This window comes from Olea europaea, chromosome 7 (assembly GCF_002742605.1).
Source record: "Olea europaea var. sylvestris chromosome 7, O_europaea_v1, whole genome shotgun sequence".
Lineage (NCBI taxonomy): Eukaryota > Viridiplantae > Streptophyta > Magnoliopsida > Lamiales > Oleaceae > Olea > Olea europaea.
Genome location: NC_036243.1, coordinates 18002015 through 18020313, shown reverse-complemented (window position 1 = coordinate 18020313; position 18299 = coordinate 18002015). Strand labels below are relative to the sequence as shown.

The window sequence follows — 18299 nt, the reverse complement described above, 5'->3', positions numbered from 1 at the left end:
GCTCGATCAAACAATTCACTCGGTTTAGAGCTCATTTGATAACGGTTTTTCAAAAGTCTAAAGCTGCTTTGAACTTGTTTCGATACTCTTCCGGGAGTGATTTGTGTATATAGAAGGACTTTAGAACGAAATTGACTTAAAAGTAATTTTTCAACTAATCTATAAGAAGTCCTCCCCAAACGGTCCTTCAAGCTCCAACAGAAAGTCGTTTCAGAATTAGCATTCTCAAACAGCCACCATAACATGTTAAGGGTAAATATAAAAAAGCTATCATTTACGCCACCGAAATTCCTAATTTTTTTTATCAAAAAAGAAAAATAATTACAATACCTGACATCCAGATAGCGGTGGCCTGAATTAAGGAGTTTTTTAGCTGCGTGTACATCAACGGTGATCACCTCGGATTCTGAACTACAAAATAGAATCACATAGACGAAGACAAACCAAAATGCCCTCATATTTGAATTATATATTCGATCAAATATATATTACAAAGATACCTTGTTTGATGATCCATGAAACTGGAGAAATTCGTGTATATAAAGGTGTTGGGCAAGTGGGAAACTTTTGAATTCAGTTTGCTGTTTGATGGATTGGGGAAGAAAACCAGCGGAAGATGGAGTTTTATGTAGGAATCCTGTGGTCGTAATAAAAATAACTGAAAATTGCATCATTGGCGTTTAACTTATTGCTTCAATAGCAAATTAGTCTTCATGAGCAATATATTCAAAGTTATTAATACATAGCGCATTCTTGGTAGTGATTGATTTTAATAACATGTTTCATGAAATTCACAATTTTTCAACCATATATTTCATCAATTTTTATCAAAATCTACTATAATTGTGATTTTTAATCCCCACCAAATATGGACATAGAAAATCTAAATGCTCGAAGTAACTTTTAAGGGTTTGTTTGGCAATATTTTTGAAAAGTCAAAATTTGCTTCTGATACTAACTAAAGCTATTTTTAAACATGTTGAATAATTATTAGAAAGTACTTTATCTAATGTAGATTTCTAAAAAAATGTCTATAAAAAGTAGAAGCAAAAATTCTTGTCAAAGGGCTTTAAACAATAATTAGAAGAAAAACCTTGTTTCCTAAAATTGGGTATGCTAGGTTCATGAAAGGATTTATTAAAAATTTGGCCGGTTTTCATTATTAGAAGTGGTTTGTTCAATGGTGGAATATTATCCTGTGCTCTTTTAAAAGTTGAGGACAAAGTTTACAATTTTCTCCAATAACTGTGAATGCCGCACAGTTTTTTATTTTTGGAAAATAGGTTAAATTAACGTCCACAAATTGCAGTTCCCATGGATAATGTGCCACGCGGTCAATTACCATTTGCCGTGTATCAGCCCTGCTCCCTCTCCCGCAGCCGAAACAGGGCCTTCCCCTATCTTTAACTCTATCCTCAAGTCGGGACAGGGGGCTTTATTCATTGACTATATAGGAAAAAGCTCTTTTATCAGAAATTTTTTTACCCACTTGGCTAACACTCACTCGCAAATGTGGACCTCATTTGAATAAAAAATGTAAAAAAAAAAAAAAGTGAGACCCACCCCCTATTGTGAGTATCACCCTCCCTGTTACAATAGCATGATTGGGCTATATAAGAAGATGGGGAAAAATCATGTCTTAAACCTTAAAGTTTATGCTAATTCAATTTTAAGATAGTAAGTTTACATTTGTCAAAATTCAGGTGGTAATTAAATTATATTAATTATATATAAAATAATACCAATATCTCTCGAGTTCGAGACATGGTCACTGGCATCCGCCTTTCGCCGTCCCTTTTTACAATTGTCGACATCATCCCACCACCGATATGCACTTTCACAGTCATTGGCATTCAAATAACTTCGCAAAGAGAAGATAGACTTTGCAGAGATCGTCAACGACTAAGCATTTTCTTCAGTGACAAACTGATTGTCGCAGAACATTATCGACTTAGATAGAGATAGAAGGGGGAACATAACTGCTGTTAAAGAACACCGACTGAGCATCGTCGGCAACTAATCATCTTCCTCAACACCGATTGAGCGGCACTGGTTTAATTTAAATCTATTTTATTAAAATTGAAAACATCCTCCAACATAAATTTATAGAGCATTCACATGATCAAATAATTTTAATTCTCATCGTCAAAAACTGGTTAATTGAATTTGTGGCCACTTTGGATAAATCAATGGCATGCGACCAGTTCTCTTGAATTTATATTGATATGTTGCCTATGATATATTCGAAGCATATGATCCTTTTTCTTGGATTTGACCTGTAGACATTGATCTGTTATCGATGAAGATAACCTATCACATGTAACCTGTGACTAATTAATATTGACATGAGAACTATAATGACCTACGAACATTTGTGACTCATACATTATGACCTTTGATCTGTGAATAGTGACTTGTTACCTATGAACTATTATCTGTGATCTATGAGCTATAGCATGTAACCAATAAATATTGACATGTGACCTATAACATTGATCTATGAAAATATGTAACCTATACATTATGACCTATGAACTATAACTGTGACAATTAATAATGACATATGAATTATAACATGTGACCTGTGAACATCTGTGACATATACAATATGACATATGACCTATGAACTTTGATCAATGATTAATTAACAGTGACCTATGCACGTGAATCAGTAATCTGTGATGAATTTTATTTGGTATGTGACATGTTCTCAGTTTACATGTTACAAGCCATTGTATACAGGTCACAACACAAATAATTGCATCAATATCAGAAATTATCTATTTTATTGGTCACTAATTATTTATTGATCATAGATTAACCCATTATATTGATCACAAATCATGTTTATATAACCCCAACCCAACCCAAACCTAGCACCACAACCCCCCCCCCACCAGCATCGCTAGCACTACCACTTCCTTAAAATCCACCACAAGATCACCTCAAAAATCACCATAAAATATCCAAAAAATCACAATCTCCATTTCCACAACAACTACCACCTAACAAAAAAACTCCAAACCCATTGCCCCCATTACCTCAAATCCACGGAGAAGGACAAAGACCAAGATCTTACAACAACCACCAAAAATCACAACCTCCATTTCTACTACACCACAATCAAAACCAGCACCCAATAAAAAAAAATCCTAAAATCGTCACTATCACCACCTCAAATCTACAGAGTATAGAACAACCATTTCAACCACCAAAACCAGATTGCTTCTGTTCATGTGAAATCCCAAAAATTCATCAATTTTTTGCCTTGTCTTATTGAAACCACTCCATCAAATTGAGTGCATAAGATGTACGAGTTGGAGCAATGGTGCTCCGAGAGGATGGTTGTGGCCGGAAGAGGTGTTGTCACCACCTTTTAAGTGTGTAATTTGGTGGTTTTGAGTAGCAATTCAGTGGCCCTCACGATGGTCTTTGAAGTGTGAGAAAGTGAAGAAGTTAGGTTGGAGGTTGGAAAATGTGAGATCACTGTAGTATGTCTTTATAAAAAGTGGTGTTCATAACTTTTCTCTCTTTGACCAACAATAAACTATTCAAATGGTTGATTTATTATATCTACACAGGCACTGGGTATTAGTAATGGGTGGCGGATGAGCTGTAGGTTTTTTTTTGCAATTCAACTTGTTATGGCTGCAAGGTGCCATGTTTCAACCACATGTGGAGGTGAAAGTGTAGGCCATCTCTTGGCAGCTAGTGCTGAGCACATGCTTGGACTATGCAACTGACGTGTTAAATTAATTACCCTTTTACCATGTGATAGATATGGATGCCCCGTCGACCTTTCATCAATACTTTTTTTATAATTATTTTCAAAACTCAGTCTTATGAAAAATGGTCATGGATTTTGTTACGTGTTGTCATACTTGGCCAACCTAGGTGAGCCTATGACCCACTCATTTCGAACCACGTGGCACTCTAACCGAAGTGGGCTGAATGGCTGATGCCCTTTATGCCGAGGCCCATATGCCAAAGTCTGTGAAACTAACCGAGCCTCATATGTCGAGGCCTGTGAAGATAGTCGAAACCTTACAGCGGAAGTACAACGTGAGTGGCAGAAGCCTTGAATTCGAAGCAGAAGCCTCCGAACCATGAAGAAACGTCTTCCATGGTCACTTCTCCCAAGAGATCTCCAACATAAGGATTTGGTTAGAATGATTGATGGAACGTTTGTCATAAGTGCATATGTCAGGTCTTATCACTAGTATGGGGGTTCTGCACAAGTAATAAATGCGCAACAAGCTAACAAGTCAAAGGTGATGCCTAGGATTAGATGTTTGAATTAAGAAGATGAGGCCACGTGTCACCTCATCTAAGGGCTGTCATTTCACATGTAACACTATAAATACTTCCCTTGTATAACATTGAAGGACTAATGCGAGAATCAATACAAGAAACCACACTTTACTCTCTCTTTCATATTATCTTACAACACAATACGAGTTCATACACATTTACATTCACATTCATGAGCACCGATTGGTAATTATTGTACAAACGAATTACGAACATTCTGCCGGATTCCGAACGTTCTCGTCCTGCATCGTTGAGCTACTCCCACGCCCCTGATTCTTTCGTTCTAGATCGTCCACGTGTCTTAGCGTGTAGAACATTCGCTCACGTGTGCGTGGGTGGGTCCGGCATCTGTTGGCAACACTTTTTGGGGTCAACAGATTGGCGCCGTCTGTGGAAAACCGTACCATAACCACGAACAACCTTGTGGTGAAAGCTTATTGTAGAGCATTTGGGCATCCCCCTTGAAAAAAGATTTGTTCTTGAAAAAGAACAAGAGGAAGCCCCACAACTTAGCAAAATCTGAAGAGTTGGACAAAAAGAAAATGAGTTCAAATGAAGACACACCCCCCAGAAGGGTAAGAGAAAATGCAAATGTGCCTCTTCCACCCATTGCCCCAACAGCTCGACAAAGACTCCACCACCACCAAAGAAGAGATGGAATGTGGGCGACGACACGGCTCTCAAGAGAAATGGCTGCCATGGCGGCCAACATGAGGGATATTGCTAGCCAAAACTTGGATATGAGGGAGCTCATGGCCCAAATGCAGGGCTAAGGAGACTTTCCCATTTCTCCATACGCCCCTCAAGGGCACTACCAACAAGAAGATGAAATTCAAAGTCATAGAGCTGCCTCGTTGGACTATAGCCGAGGTGGAAGCCCATTTGAAAGGAAAGTTGAAGTTGATGTTTCCTTGAACTACGCTTCGGGCCAACCTATCGAGGTCCCATTGAACCATGATAACTTCCTATCTCCGTATGAGCAGGAGTCAAGACATAGGATGGCAGGCAGTGTATTTGATAGAATCAGCCCCGCTGAACCGAGGTTTAGGCAACAGTGGACTCACCAGCCTTGGACAAGGCCACTTCCTCCACCTCCAATGCCCCAGCAGCCGAAAGAAAGGCATGAAACTGCCCACCGTGTTGCACCACCTAGAAATAGGCATCAGAGGAGTGAGGAAGAGGCTAGGAACCGTCCCGAAACCTCTTACCAACAACTACGGCAAGAGGCCGAGGAATATGATTCAGATGAACAGCAGAGGTCCTGTGACTTGGACGATGACGATGAGAATTTGCCATTCTCGAGGGAACTAAGGAGTGCCCAGGTTCCAAACCACTATGTAATGCCAAAGATACCTAAGTATAACGGGAGAGGCGACCCAAAGAAGCACATGAATGCTTATAAAACTCACATGAGCCTAAGGGGCGCCACCCCAGCTGTGAAGTGCAGAGCCTTCCATTTGACACTGAGTGGAGCGGCTGAAATTTGGTATAGCAGGTTACCACCTAGGAGCATAAGAAGCTGGCCCGAGTTTAAGACAACATTCTTGAAGAGATTCGCGGTAAACAAAGAGGGAGAGGCCCCCATCCAACGTCTCCAAGACACGAGACAAGCACATGGGGAGTCCCTAAAGAGCTTTCTATCACGCTTCACCGATGAGATGACGTATTGTGTGCAAGACACCGACCGTGAGGCACTATCCGCATTAAGATGAGGTTTGAACATGAATACCCTATTCTGGAGGGACGTGCAAAATCAAGATCTCACCACCTATGATGCCCTACTCGAGATGATGAGGCGGGAAATCATCAATGAAGAACTGATTGAGCATAGAAAGAGGTCAAGTAGAGGCCTCACACCTCCTCAAAGGCAGCGTGCTAGAGGGTCGACCTCCCACCTGATGGACTACCAAATGAACCAGGCTGGAAATGAGAGTTCTGGCCAAGCACTTGCCACCACCACTTTGAATATGGTTCCTACCTTAGCATATGAGGATATCAGCCCAATTACTGACACCCAACAGACGGAAACCCCACAAGGGCCCCCGTAGGGGGAGAGGCCAAGGCCGGGGTTCGGGACCTAAAAATAAGTCAAATCCGAACCCACCGAGATACTGTGTACACCACCGTTCCTATGGACACGACACAGTGGATTGCCGAGACTATGCGCAATGCTCCCGACTGGAACCCCCTAGGGACAAAAATGAATCGCCCCAGATGAATAGGCCCCCGCCCAGGCATGACAATCGGTGTGGGCGTGAGGAGGCTGCTCCCCGTCAAAGGGATGTTTCCCCACGACGGAGGGAGCGTGAAATGGAGAGGCCTAGGGAAGGACGCAGGCTCTGAAGAAACTGACAAGCCCAGGATGAGACCCCTATCCATGAGATAGACACCATATTTGGAGGCCCATATGTCGGCGGTGAGACACGAAATGCCAAAAGGAATTACGCCCGGGAAGCTAAACACCCTCCTTTGGCAAGTTACATTGTGGACAGCAGCTCCCGGAGGAACCAAGTTCCACCAATTATCTTCACCCAGGAAGATGCCGAAGGAGTTTACTACCCCCATTGCGATGCATTTGTTGTGAGAGCCGTCATAGCCCGAAATGGGCTCAAGCGAATGTTTAGCTCTGTCAACATTCTATTCGGATCCGCCTTTGACAAGATGATGTTGAATCATCAGTTGATACCCACAACAACTCCTCTGTATGGATTCACCGGAGATAGCATCGCTCCAAGGGGAAAGATAACACTTGCAGTGGAGATGGGAGAGACTCCCCAAACTACGATGAACTTCATGGAGTTCCTCATTGTCGACAGTCGATCGGCTTACCATAGAGTATTAGGTAGGCCAGCCCTAATGGAATTAGGAGCAGTCACCTCCATCCACCACCTATGCATGAAATTCCCGACGAGATATGTGGTAGCAACGGTGAGAGGTGACCAAAGAGGGTCGAGAGAATGTTATCTAAGCTCCATCAAAAAGGTAGAGCCCCAGGACGTCCATGTAATCATAACCGATATAGTCATGATTGACGTCCCAGGTGATGCTCCTACTGAACCAGAAGATATCGATATGATAGATGCACCACCCAATCCGGAGGTCTTGGTCATTGATGAGATCGATCCCCGTATAATTGAGCACGAACCTCAAGCATCCCCAGTTGAGGAAATCGAGAACTTCTTGGTAGACCCCCGAGACCCATCCAAGATGCTGAGAGTAGGCAAGGGCTTATCCAACATTCTGAAGGAAAAGATTAAACATTTTCTAAGTAAGAACCTTGATGTCTTTGCTTGGAAGTATGAGGACATGGTAGGCATAGACCCCAAGGTCAGTTGCCACCACCTGAAGGTCGATCCAAAGGTTGCCCCACACAGACAAAAAAGGAGAGCTCTCAATCCTGAAAGGTACGAAGCTCCGAAGGAAGAGGTCCAGAAGCTCATCCAAAACGGCTTCATTAGGGAGGCTACTTATCCGAGGTGGGTCTCCAACCTGGTTTTAGTAAAGAAACACAATGGCAAGTGGAGGGTGTGCATCGACTTCACCAACCTCAACAGAGCTTGCCCGAAAGACAGCTTTCCTCTCCCAAGGATTGATCAACTAGTAGACTCCACGGCTGGGCACGAGTTGTTGAGCTTTATGGACGCATACTCCAGCTACAACCAAATACCCATGCTCCCGACCGATGAGGAGCACACCTCTTTCATTACAGACTGAGGCCTTTATTGTTATAGGATGATGCGCTTCGGGTTAAAAAATGCCGGAGCGACCTACCAAAGGTTCATCAACAAAATGTTCATGAAGCTCATCGATAAGACAATGGAGGTATACGTGGACGACATGTTGGTGAAAAGTTTGGAGGCTGAGGATCACATAACGCACCTCAACAGCACCTTCCAAATCTTGAGAAGATATAGGATGAGGCTCAACCCCCTCAAGTGCGCCTTTGGAGTGGCCTCCGGCAAATTCTTAGGATATATGGTCAATCAACGTGGAATTGAAGCAAACCCTGAGAAGATTGAGGTCCTACACAAGATGAGGTCCCCCCAAAAGTCAAAGGAGGTGCAAAGTTTGACCGGGCGAGTGGCCACACTTAGCCGCTTCGTCTCCAAAGCTACATACAAACGCCTCCCATTTTTTAAGGTGCTAAAAGCTGGGAAGAAGTTCCAATGGAACGAGGAATGTGAAGAGACCTTCCAAGGCCTGAAAAGGCACTTGGGCAGGCCCCCCTCCTCTCCAAACCAAAGCCCGGAGAGGTCCTACAACTATATCTGGCCGTCTCAAATGAGGCCATCAGTTCGATTCTGACTCAAGAAGAGAGAACCACCCAACTTCCAGTCTACTATACAAGTAAAGCACTCCTATCGCCGGAAACCCATTACCCCGATATGGAGAAACTCGCTTTGGCCCTGATCACGGCCTCCAGGAAATTAAGACCCCACTACCAAGCTCACACCATCCATGTGCTGACAAACTTTCCCCTAAGGCAAGTGCTCCAAAAAGCCTGATGCCTCAAGAAGATTATTGAAGTGGGCAGTGGAGCTAAGTGAATTTAACCTCGTGTTCAAGGCTAGGGTAGCCATCAAGGGTCAGGCCTTGGCTGACTTTGTGGCATAATTCACCAACTTACCCGAGATAGATGAAATCATGGAACCCGTCAAGCTCCCTACGTGGAACTTATTCGTTGATGGGTCGGCTGGGGACGCCGGCTCAGGTGCTGGAGTTGTTCTCATCGGCCCTAAAGGTCACAAGCTAAATTCAGAGGTGAGGTTCGAATTCAAGGCCACCAACAATGTAACAGAATACGAGGCACTACTTGTAGCCTCAGGCTGGCCAAGAAAATGCAAGTAAAGATGCTTCTCATCAGCGGTGATTCCCAACTGGTTGTTAGCCAAGTAAATGGCAACTTCTCAGCCAAGTACAAAACGGTGGTCTCCTACTTGAAAATGGTGATGAACCTCATCCCATCTTTTGAAAAGTTTGAACTAACCCAGATCCCTTGCATGGAAAATTCTCATGCGGATGCACTCTCCAAGCTCGCTAGTAGTAAGGATTCAGAACTACTCACAGTAGTACCTATAGAGCACCTCCTCCTGCCATCCACCGAGGCCCTTAATGTAATGTGGGTCGCTGGAACCCCTACCTGGATGCAGCCAATCGTAGCATACCTCAAAGACCAGGTACTTCCCACTGACAAGCATGAGGCCTACAAGCTAAGGAGGAGGTCAGCTCACTTCCTCTTCGTTGATGATGTTCTCTGTAAGAGGAGCGTCTCCTCCCCACTCTTACGATGTATTGGAGGAGAAGAGGCTACTTATATATTAAGAGAAGTCCATGAGAGCGTGTGCGGCAATCACTCTGGAAGTTTATCTTTGGCACAAAAGATATTAAGGCAAGGGTACTACTGGCCTACCCTGAAAAAGGACGCCCTCGAGTTTGTACGAAAGTGTGACAAATGTCAACGATTCTCTTCGATACAAAGCAACTGTCGTAGGATTTGACCGCGGTCTCTAGCCCATGGCCTTTCTCGAAATGGGGTGTGGACCTCATAGGTCCTCTACCGAAAGGTAGAGGAGGTGGAGGCTTTGTAATTGTGGCCATCGATTAATTTACGAAATGGGTTGAGGCCGAACCACTGACAAAAATCATAGAAGCCAACACTTCCAAGTTCTTGTGGAAGAATATTATATGCCGGTTCGGGATTCCCTACTCAATTGTCTCAGACAATGGTAGACAATTCGACAACAAGAAGGTCAGAGCACTATGCGAAGAACTCAGCATCAAGAAGCATTTCTCCACGCCTCACCACCCACAAGCAAATAGCGAAGTTGAGGCTGTCAACAAAACAATCAAACACGTCCTGAAAATGAAGCTTGATGTGTCAAAAGGGGTCTGGGTGGACGAGCTACCACATGTTCTTTGGGCGATCCGAACCACCACGAGGATGCCAACCGGGGAAACACCTTTCCTCATGGCATATGGTACTGAGGCGATGAGCCCCGTTGAGGTCGGACTTCCGTTTCCAAGACGTTTGCATTTTAGTGAAATCACAAATGATGAGCTTTGGAGGTGCGACCTCGACTTCATCGAAGAGAGAAGAGATGACTCCCAGTTGAAGCTCGCCACATACCAAAGAAAGATGACGAAGTACTTCAACTCAAAGGTAAAGAAGAGGTCATTCCGAGTCAACGATTTGGTCCTTAGGAGAGTTTTCCTTTCCTCAAAGGAACCTGGTTCTGGTTCCCTAGGTCCCAACTGGGAAGGGCCATATAAAATCAGAGAAGAAATTCGGCGTGCGACTTACTGGATTGAAGACATGGACGGCAAGGCCCAACCTCGTCCATGGAACATCGAGCACCTCAGAATCTATTACCAATGAATCTACTACCTTGCTGGACGATCTTTCCCAACTCTTGTAACATTTCTAAGGTTCAATAAAATTCTATGATTAAATTAACGGATCACATTATTTCCTCACCTCGGAGGAGAGGCAAGCGTCCCATCTCTAGGCCACCTCGTTTGAACTCCGAGGCTCATGCACATGCCTCCCTTTGGCAAGGCTGAACGCCAAGGGGAGAAATCTCAACATGGCTGCACCATCCACCATGTTAGAGAGCGTCGTCACCTCGGAGGAGAGGCCAGGGTCCCATCTCTGGGCCACCTCGTTTGAACTCTGAGCGCATGCACATGCCTTCCTTTGGCGAGGCTGAACACGAAGGGAGAAGCCTCAACATGGCTGTACCATCCACCGTGTTGGGAAGCGTCGTCACCTCGGAGGAGAGGCCGGGGTCCCATCTCTGGACCACCTCGTTTGAACTCCGAGGCGCATGCACGTGCCTCCCTTTTGCGAGGCTGAACGCCAAGAAAGAAGCCTCAACATAGCTGCATCATCCACCGTGTTGGGAAGCATCGTCACCTAGGAGGAGAGGCCGGGGTCCCAGCTCTGGGCCACCTCGTTTGAACTCCGAGGCGCATGCACATGCCTCCCTTTGGAGAGGCTGAACGCTAAGGAAGAAGCCTCAACATGGCTGTACCATCCACCGTGTTGGGAAGCGTCGTTACCTTGGAGGAGAGGCCGGGGTCCTATCTCTGGGCCACCTCATTTGAACTCCGAGGTGCATGCACTTGTATCAGAGTAAAAACTCCCAGTTCAACTGCAACACGGTCCATTCTTAGGATCCCTTCAGGTTACAATTATTAAGCACAAGTACAATTCATTTGCTTAAGTCCCATATTGGTCATAACTCGTGAGACTTGCATACAATTTATTCGTTCAAGTAATTGGAGTTAGGATACCCAGTTAAAGTTATTTTATTCTTCAATCAACATTATGTTCAATTATTTAACGAGGCCAACACACTTGAGAGAAAGAAACAACATTGAATAAAAAGGAGATATTATATTTATTTTCAATTGAGATTACAAAAGGAGGGCCTAAGGCCAGTACATCATGAATAACTAAAAAGAAAACTATCCTAAGCCTGAGAAGGTGATGGAGGTACTTCAGCAGCTGGGACTTCAGCAGCTTGAGCTTCAAAGTTTGTTTCTTCTGCCTCTGCTACTTCATCTCCCACTGCTTCACCAGCTGGGATTCGAGGCACCTCATCCACAAATTCCGACCTGAGTTGCGACAGGTCCTGATTTGGGTACAATTCCTTAGCCTGCTCCATCACCTCGACATAAGCAAAGTTCTTCCAGTAAGTGTTAAAGCTCTTGTACTCCTCGGTATTGTGGAAGTTGGCAATGTAGTCTCTCACTGCCTCCTCCCTTGCACTTTGAGCTTCCTCCCTAGCCTGGGTTGCATCATCGACGTACCACTTAATTTGGCCCTCGATGAACTTGTATGCATCCTAGGCCCCTGCTAGCTCCAGGTTAGCCTTCTCCAAGGCTTCGGCTGTCATTTTCTCGTGGTCATTGGAAACCTCCACCTTCTTAGTCAAGGAGGCAACCTTGCACTGGGACTCATGTACCTCCCTCTTCAATGCCTCTATCTGAGCCAAGGCAGACTCTAGCTTGGCCGATTCTTCAAGTTTTTGGGCCCTGGCTTCTTCAGCTTCGGCCCTTGCTTCTTTCAGCTCCTCTGCAAGGGAGGCAACCTTATTCTCAGAAGACTAGGTCCTCGACTGAAAATCAGTAAGAGCCTCCTTGCACTCCAGTGCAAGGCCAAAGGTCCTAACGCTTTGGCTCACAAGAGCCCTCGTCAAGTCAGTGGCATCACAGGTGGAGGCGTGCAGCTGCCACCGATCCTCCAAAATTTATAAAAACTTTCAACAGCGCTTCGGATTTCAGGTGGCAGGGCCTTCACCAAAGCTGGGGCCAGAGGCTCCTCCCTGCCGACAAGGAAGCTCGAAAACTTGCCTTGTACTCGAAAAGGTTTATCCTTGACAGCCTCCTCCTCAGCCACCTCAGCTTGCCTCCTTGCAGCCTTTTTCCTCACCTCATCAGCCTCTGCACGTCTGACCATTTCAATCTTAACCGTTTTTGAAGCGACTTCTAGTAGCTTCGGCGGTTCGACTTCTTTGCCTTGGTACACAAAACTCCCAAATTTGCCAGACGAGCTAGAGATGTGCACCAGCTTCCTTTTCTTCTGCTCCTCAGAGACTTTCTCCTTCCCCGAGGCTCCTTGGCCTTTTCTTGCCTCTAGGGAGTCTCCTCTTCGGAAGGCCGTGAGGTGCTGTCCTTGGAGAGACGTTCGACTCTACCTCGGACCTCCTTCGCACCACTTGACCCCAGCTTCAGGGGCCTTGCCTTCACAGTGGAAGTTACCCTCAGTATGGACGCCATGTCAGGAGCCGGGTACTCCTTCCTCTTAAACTTATCTGCAGCGCGTCAGTACCAAAACGAAAACACAAAAAATATACAAGTGTGGGAGTTTCATACCCTTGGAGGCCATCAGTTCGAAATCCAGGAAATAGCGACTTATGTCAATGAGGTGATCGAAGTGGCGAAGCTTCAGAGGTCTCTTGTAAATATCCTTTATCACTTCAAACTCCTCCCTGCTCATCTCGAACCTCGTACTGCAATCTGCAAACAAGGCATCAACAGTTAGACAAAAAATAATAATAATAATAATAATAATAATAATAATAATAATAATAATAATAATAATAAAGCTAAAATGGAATGCAAACTACTAGGGTGGGAGACTCACGAGTTTCGCAGTACAGGGTTCATAGTACCTCTTCCTTATCTCCCCCAACCTCTTCGACGTCATATTCGAAGGGACTCTAGACACCCCCACTCTACATTGTAATCTACCTCCTCCTCGGTCATAGCAATCTGCTCAACCTCGGAGTCCCCCTATAACTAGACCCCCGACCAAATGACGCGACAATGACCAACTCCCTACCCGAAGTCTACTCCATTTCAGAAAGCAACTAAGAACACAATAAAATGAGGACTTTCTGTGAAAAATACCTATTGAAAAACTACGCGAACAGAGTAGGCCGGAAAAGTAGTAAACGGAGTTGCCTCAATGTCGGAATGTCTAAGCTCTAAGAGGAGAAATCAGATTGCAAATGCTGGAAAATTTTGAAAAAGGGAGTTATCTCGCCTTTTATAAAGGGACAAGACGAACCCCCACTGTCAGATCGAAGCTCATTCAATCTGAACCCTTCATTTTAAATCAAATTCGAGGCGTAGAATTCAAACGATTTTTCAAACCTACGCCTCAAATTTAAGCGTGTCTCCCACGCACCTCAGCCAAAGCGTCTGCTTCTAGAAGCTCCAGCTGTTCTAATAATTACGATTTTAATTCGACGGCGACATACGCCTTGGAAGTCGCAATAGTTCAGCCACATTTCCTCAAAAATATGCACAAAACATCAAATCATTGGCACAACTGCTAAGGAACAATTATTCCCAACCACCTCGACTTCATCTTCAACATTCAGCCATCAAGCCTCGCAGGTTCGGTTTCCCAACCTCCTCGGCTTCATCTTCAATATTTAGACATGAAGCCTTGCAGGTTCGGTTTCCCAACCACCTCGACTTCATCTTCAATATTTAGCCATCAAGCCTCGCATGTTTTCATCTTCCACATTCAACTATCAAGCCTCGCAGGTTCGATTTTCTAGCCACCTCGGCTTCATCTTCAACATTCAGCCATCAAGCCTCGCAGGTTCGATTTCCCAGCCACCTCGGCTTCATTTTCAACATTCAGCCATCAAGCCTCGCAGGTTCGATTTCCCAGCCACCTCGGCTTCATCTTCAACATTCAGCCATCAAGCCTCGCAGGTTCGATTTTCCAACCACCTCGACTTCATCTTCAACATTCAGCCATCAAGTCTTGCATGTTCGGTTTCCCAACAACCTCGGCTTCAACTTCAACATTCAGCTATCAAGTCTCGCAGGTTCGATTTCCCAACCACCTCGGCTTCATCTTCAACATTCAGCTATCGAGACTTGTAGGTTCGGTTTCCCAACCACCTCAGCAGAAACCTCGACTTTTTCATCATTCACCCACAACAACACATTTCTAACTCCAATCAAGATATAAATATCTATACTTGGACTTGGGAGACTATTATTTGGGTTCAAAAATTCTTTCAGTCTTTACCCAACCCACTGGCTTTACTTCATTAAAGTCCACGCATTACATAAATGACTATACTTGGACTTGGGGGACTATTGTTACGTGTTGTCATACTTGGCCAACCTACGTGGGCCTATGACTCACTCATTCCGAACCACGTGGCACTCTAGCCGAAGTGGGCTGAATGGACGACGCCCTTTATGCTGAGGCCCATATGCCAAAGTCTGTGAAACTAACCGAGCCTCATATACCGAGGCCTGTGAAGATAGCCGAAACCCTACAGCGAAAGTACAACGTGAGTGGCAGAAGCCTTTAATCCGAAGCAGAAGCCTTCGGAACCATGAAGGAACGTCTTCCATGGTCACTTCTCCTAAGAGATCTCCTACATAAGGATCTGGTTAGAATGTTTGATGGAACGTTTGTCATAAGTGCATATGTCAGGTCTTATCACTAGTATGGGGGTTCTGCAAAAGCAATAAATGCGCAACAAGCTAGCAAGTCAAGGGTGATGCCTAGAATTGGATGTTTGAATTAAGAAGATGAGGCCACGTGTCACCTCATCTAAGGACTGTCATTTCACATGTAACCCTATAAATACTTCCCTTGTATAACATTGAAGGACTAATGTGAGAATCAATACAAGAAACCACACTTTACTCTCTCTTTCATATTATCTTACAACACAATACGAGTTCATACACATTTACATTCACATTCATGAGTACCGATTGGTAATTATTGTACAATCGGATTACAAAACATCCCATCGAATTTCGAACGTTCTCGTCCCGCGTCGTTGAGCTACTCCCACGCCCCTGATTCTTTCGTTCTAGACCGTCCACATGTCTTAGCGTGTAGGACCTTCACTCACGTGTGCGCGGGTGGATCCGGCATCTGTTGGCAACACTTTTTGGGGTCAACAGATTCTTTCTTCTTTCTTTGATCTATTTATTTATTTTAGATTAGATATAAGTGAACAAAAACAAAGAGGAGTTATCTTTCCAATGATTCTCAAATGTGTGATTCTTTCAGTTTCTTCAAATCAAATAACGATGTAGCTTTATAAACCTTCAATTATAAGTATACTCAGTTCTTAAATCTCAAATTTTGGTACAACTTCAAACGTGAGTATGATCACAAGGTCTATCTTGCTGATCACCGTTTGAAATGTTCCCTCATTTAGTTTAATACAAGTTTCTGATTTTTAGAATTATGAACTAGCCATAAAAGGATATTTTGATGCTGTTTTAAACTCTATTGGTGTACCTAAGACAAAAAGAATTGGCATCTATCTTTTGAAGAGAGGTGGACAATATAGGATATTGTAGGTACAAAAAAGAAGCTACTCCATCTCGTGCTCCAGTTTATCATTGTTGCTCATAATGGTGCAAAGTTTTTGTTATGTTTGCCGCAGGCGGAGGCTGCATCCTTGACAGATAGATATGGACTAGCAATCAACCTTCCGTTGGCAACTACTACTTTACTAAAGAAGCAAATTCAGTATCGATATTCTCATGAAATAGGTCAGATTGTCAGTTACTAATATTTAGAAGCGTGACTTTGTTGTAGGAACTACATGAAACTAAATATTATCCAATTGGATATATTATCGAATTAGAAATTTGGAATAGCTTTTGCTCATTTGGTTAAATAATTTGAAAAGATTTTGTTGCATGTTTTTATGTTCTTATGGTACGCTTGAGATTAGTAATATCTTCAATACCATCTGATTAATGCCTACTAATGACATGGTACAGAATATTGGTGGACTTACATGAGGGTTGATGCTGAAGGCTTAGATGAGATTGGCCGTCTGGCTAAGGCTAGAAAGCTGAAGATCCCAATGGAGAGAATATTTCCCATTACACAAGTTCGAGAAGCTCATGAGGCCAGGGATAAAAGGCTGATTCAAGGTAATGTTGTGGTGGATGAGGCAGATCATCATATTATTCATCCTCCTACACAACCTTCATGTATTGCTCATAACATAGAACTCGTTCATTCTTTATATTTTCAATATATTTCATTTTCTTCCTCTCTCTTTATTCAAACCGTTCTAAGCCTTTGTGTTTGTTTTAGTTAAATGTTGTTTTTGGATTCTTCTAATAAGAAGGATTTTATGTCTTAAGATGTGAGACTAAAACAAGCTTTATTTATTTATTTCCTTTTTGTGCTTTCTTTAGTAATCTGGTAGGATCTACTTTTCATTTTGGACAGTTGGAGGAGGCTATTGTGCTACTAGCAGTTAATGATGCAAAAACATCGTATGTTGTCTTTTCTCTCATTTTTTTCATATTTCTTGATGCTTGCGGGTGGAGTGCTTTACTATCTGTAATACAGGAATTATACTAAATAAAACATTAGAATGTCAAGGGTTCAAATAACTACTACGAAAATGAAAAGGAAAAAAAGTGATTAGGTTCAAGAAGATTTGGTCATTGCTCATCCATCATTCTTATAATTTCGAGTTCAAATTTGGTGTCTCCTGGAGTGTTCCTTATGCTTAATTCTCTTCATTAGTCTGCTTTATTTTCCATCCAGTTCTTAAAAAAAAAACCGTTTAAACAAAATGTAATCGTATTTGTTTTTCATCAACTTTTTGCATTTTAAATGGGACTGTCAGTTAAGCTGCGTGAGTTTTATTATTTTGAACTACATTACTTTAATGCTCTGTTTGATTGTACCAAGTTTTCCATGGCAATGAAAAGTCAATTCAATTTTTCATCTTTTAGGGTGTTTGATAGGCTTTTTTTTCCAAGGAATTTGCTTTCTTGTTTTTCTCGAGAACTAGCAATTTTTCATGTTTTCATAGAATTCGAATTCTCACCACATTGGTGAGAATTCAAATTCTAGCCACTGTAGCTATATTTTTTTCGATTTTTTTTGTTGGCAATGGAAACAAATTTTAAGAATTATTCTAAAAAAATATTTCCTTTTAATTGACAATTTTCATGGAAAACAAAGTCAAATGAATATCAAAAGATAGATGATTTTCTTGAATTTTTTGAAATTTATTTTATTGTAATGGAAACAAATTTTATCCCCAATACCAGTTGAATTTATTCCTTTAATTGACAATTTTTATGCAAAATAAAGCTAAACGAATCCCAAAAGACACTTTTATCTCAACATTTTTCACGTGAAAAATTATATCAATCAAACACAGTTAATTTAAAATTTCCAAGAAAATAATTTTTATGCAATTCAATTTTCTGAAATTTGTTTTCAATTCAATTCAATTCCATCTTTGCAATCAAACGAACCCTAAAATGTGATTTTACATTTTTACACAATGATTGGTATGTAAAAAAATTTAATTTCCAATTGCTTCTAAGAGTTTAATAAATACATTTACTTGTTATTGTTGTAGTAGAAATATCATGTCGAGCAGAATCGATCTACCACATTGTTTCTTTCGAGTTATCACACCTTCGTTGGACCATAACATTCGTCTGAT

General features: G+C 42.8%; 1 protein-coding gene and 1 pseudogene across 1 annotated transcript in view; one reads left to right on the top strand and one right to left on the bottom strand.

The window, feature by feature from the left end:
• The window catches only part of LOC111398003, a 5394-nt gene extending 4688 nt beyond the window's left edge, over positions 1–706 (bottom strand). Inside the window, exons 1-2 of the mRNA XM_023024965.1 lie at positions 501–706; positions 3–411 (exon numbers count right to left, since the gene is read on the bottom strand). Coding sequence (XP_022880733.1) covers positions 3–411; positions 501–517 — 426 coding nt within the window. The 5' untranslated portion in view covers positions 518–706. The remainder of the gene's footprint in view (positions 1–2; positions 412–500) is intronic.
• Positions 707–3325: 2619 nt separating this feature from the next.
• LOC111398002 lies at positions 3326–17194 on the top strand (annotated as a pseudogene).
• Positions 17195–18299: the final 1105 nt, after the last annotated feature.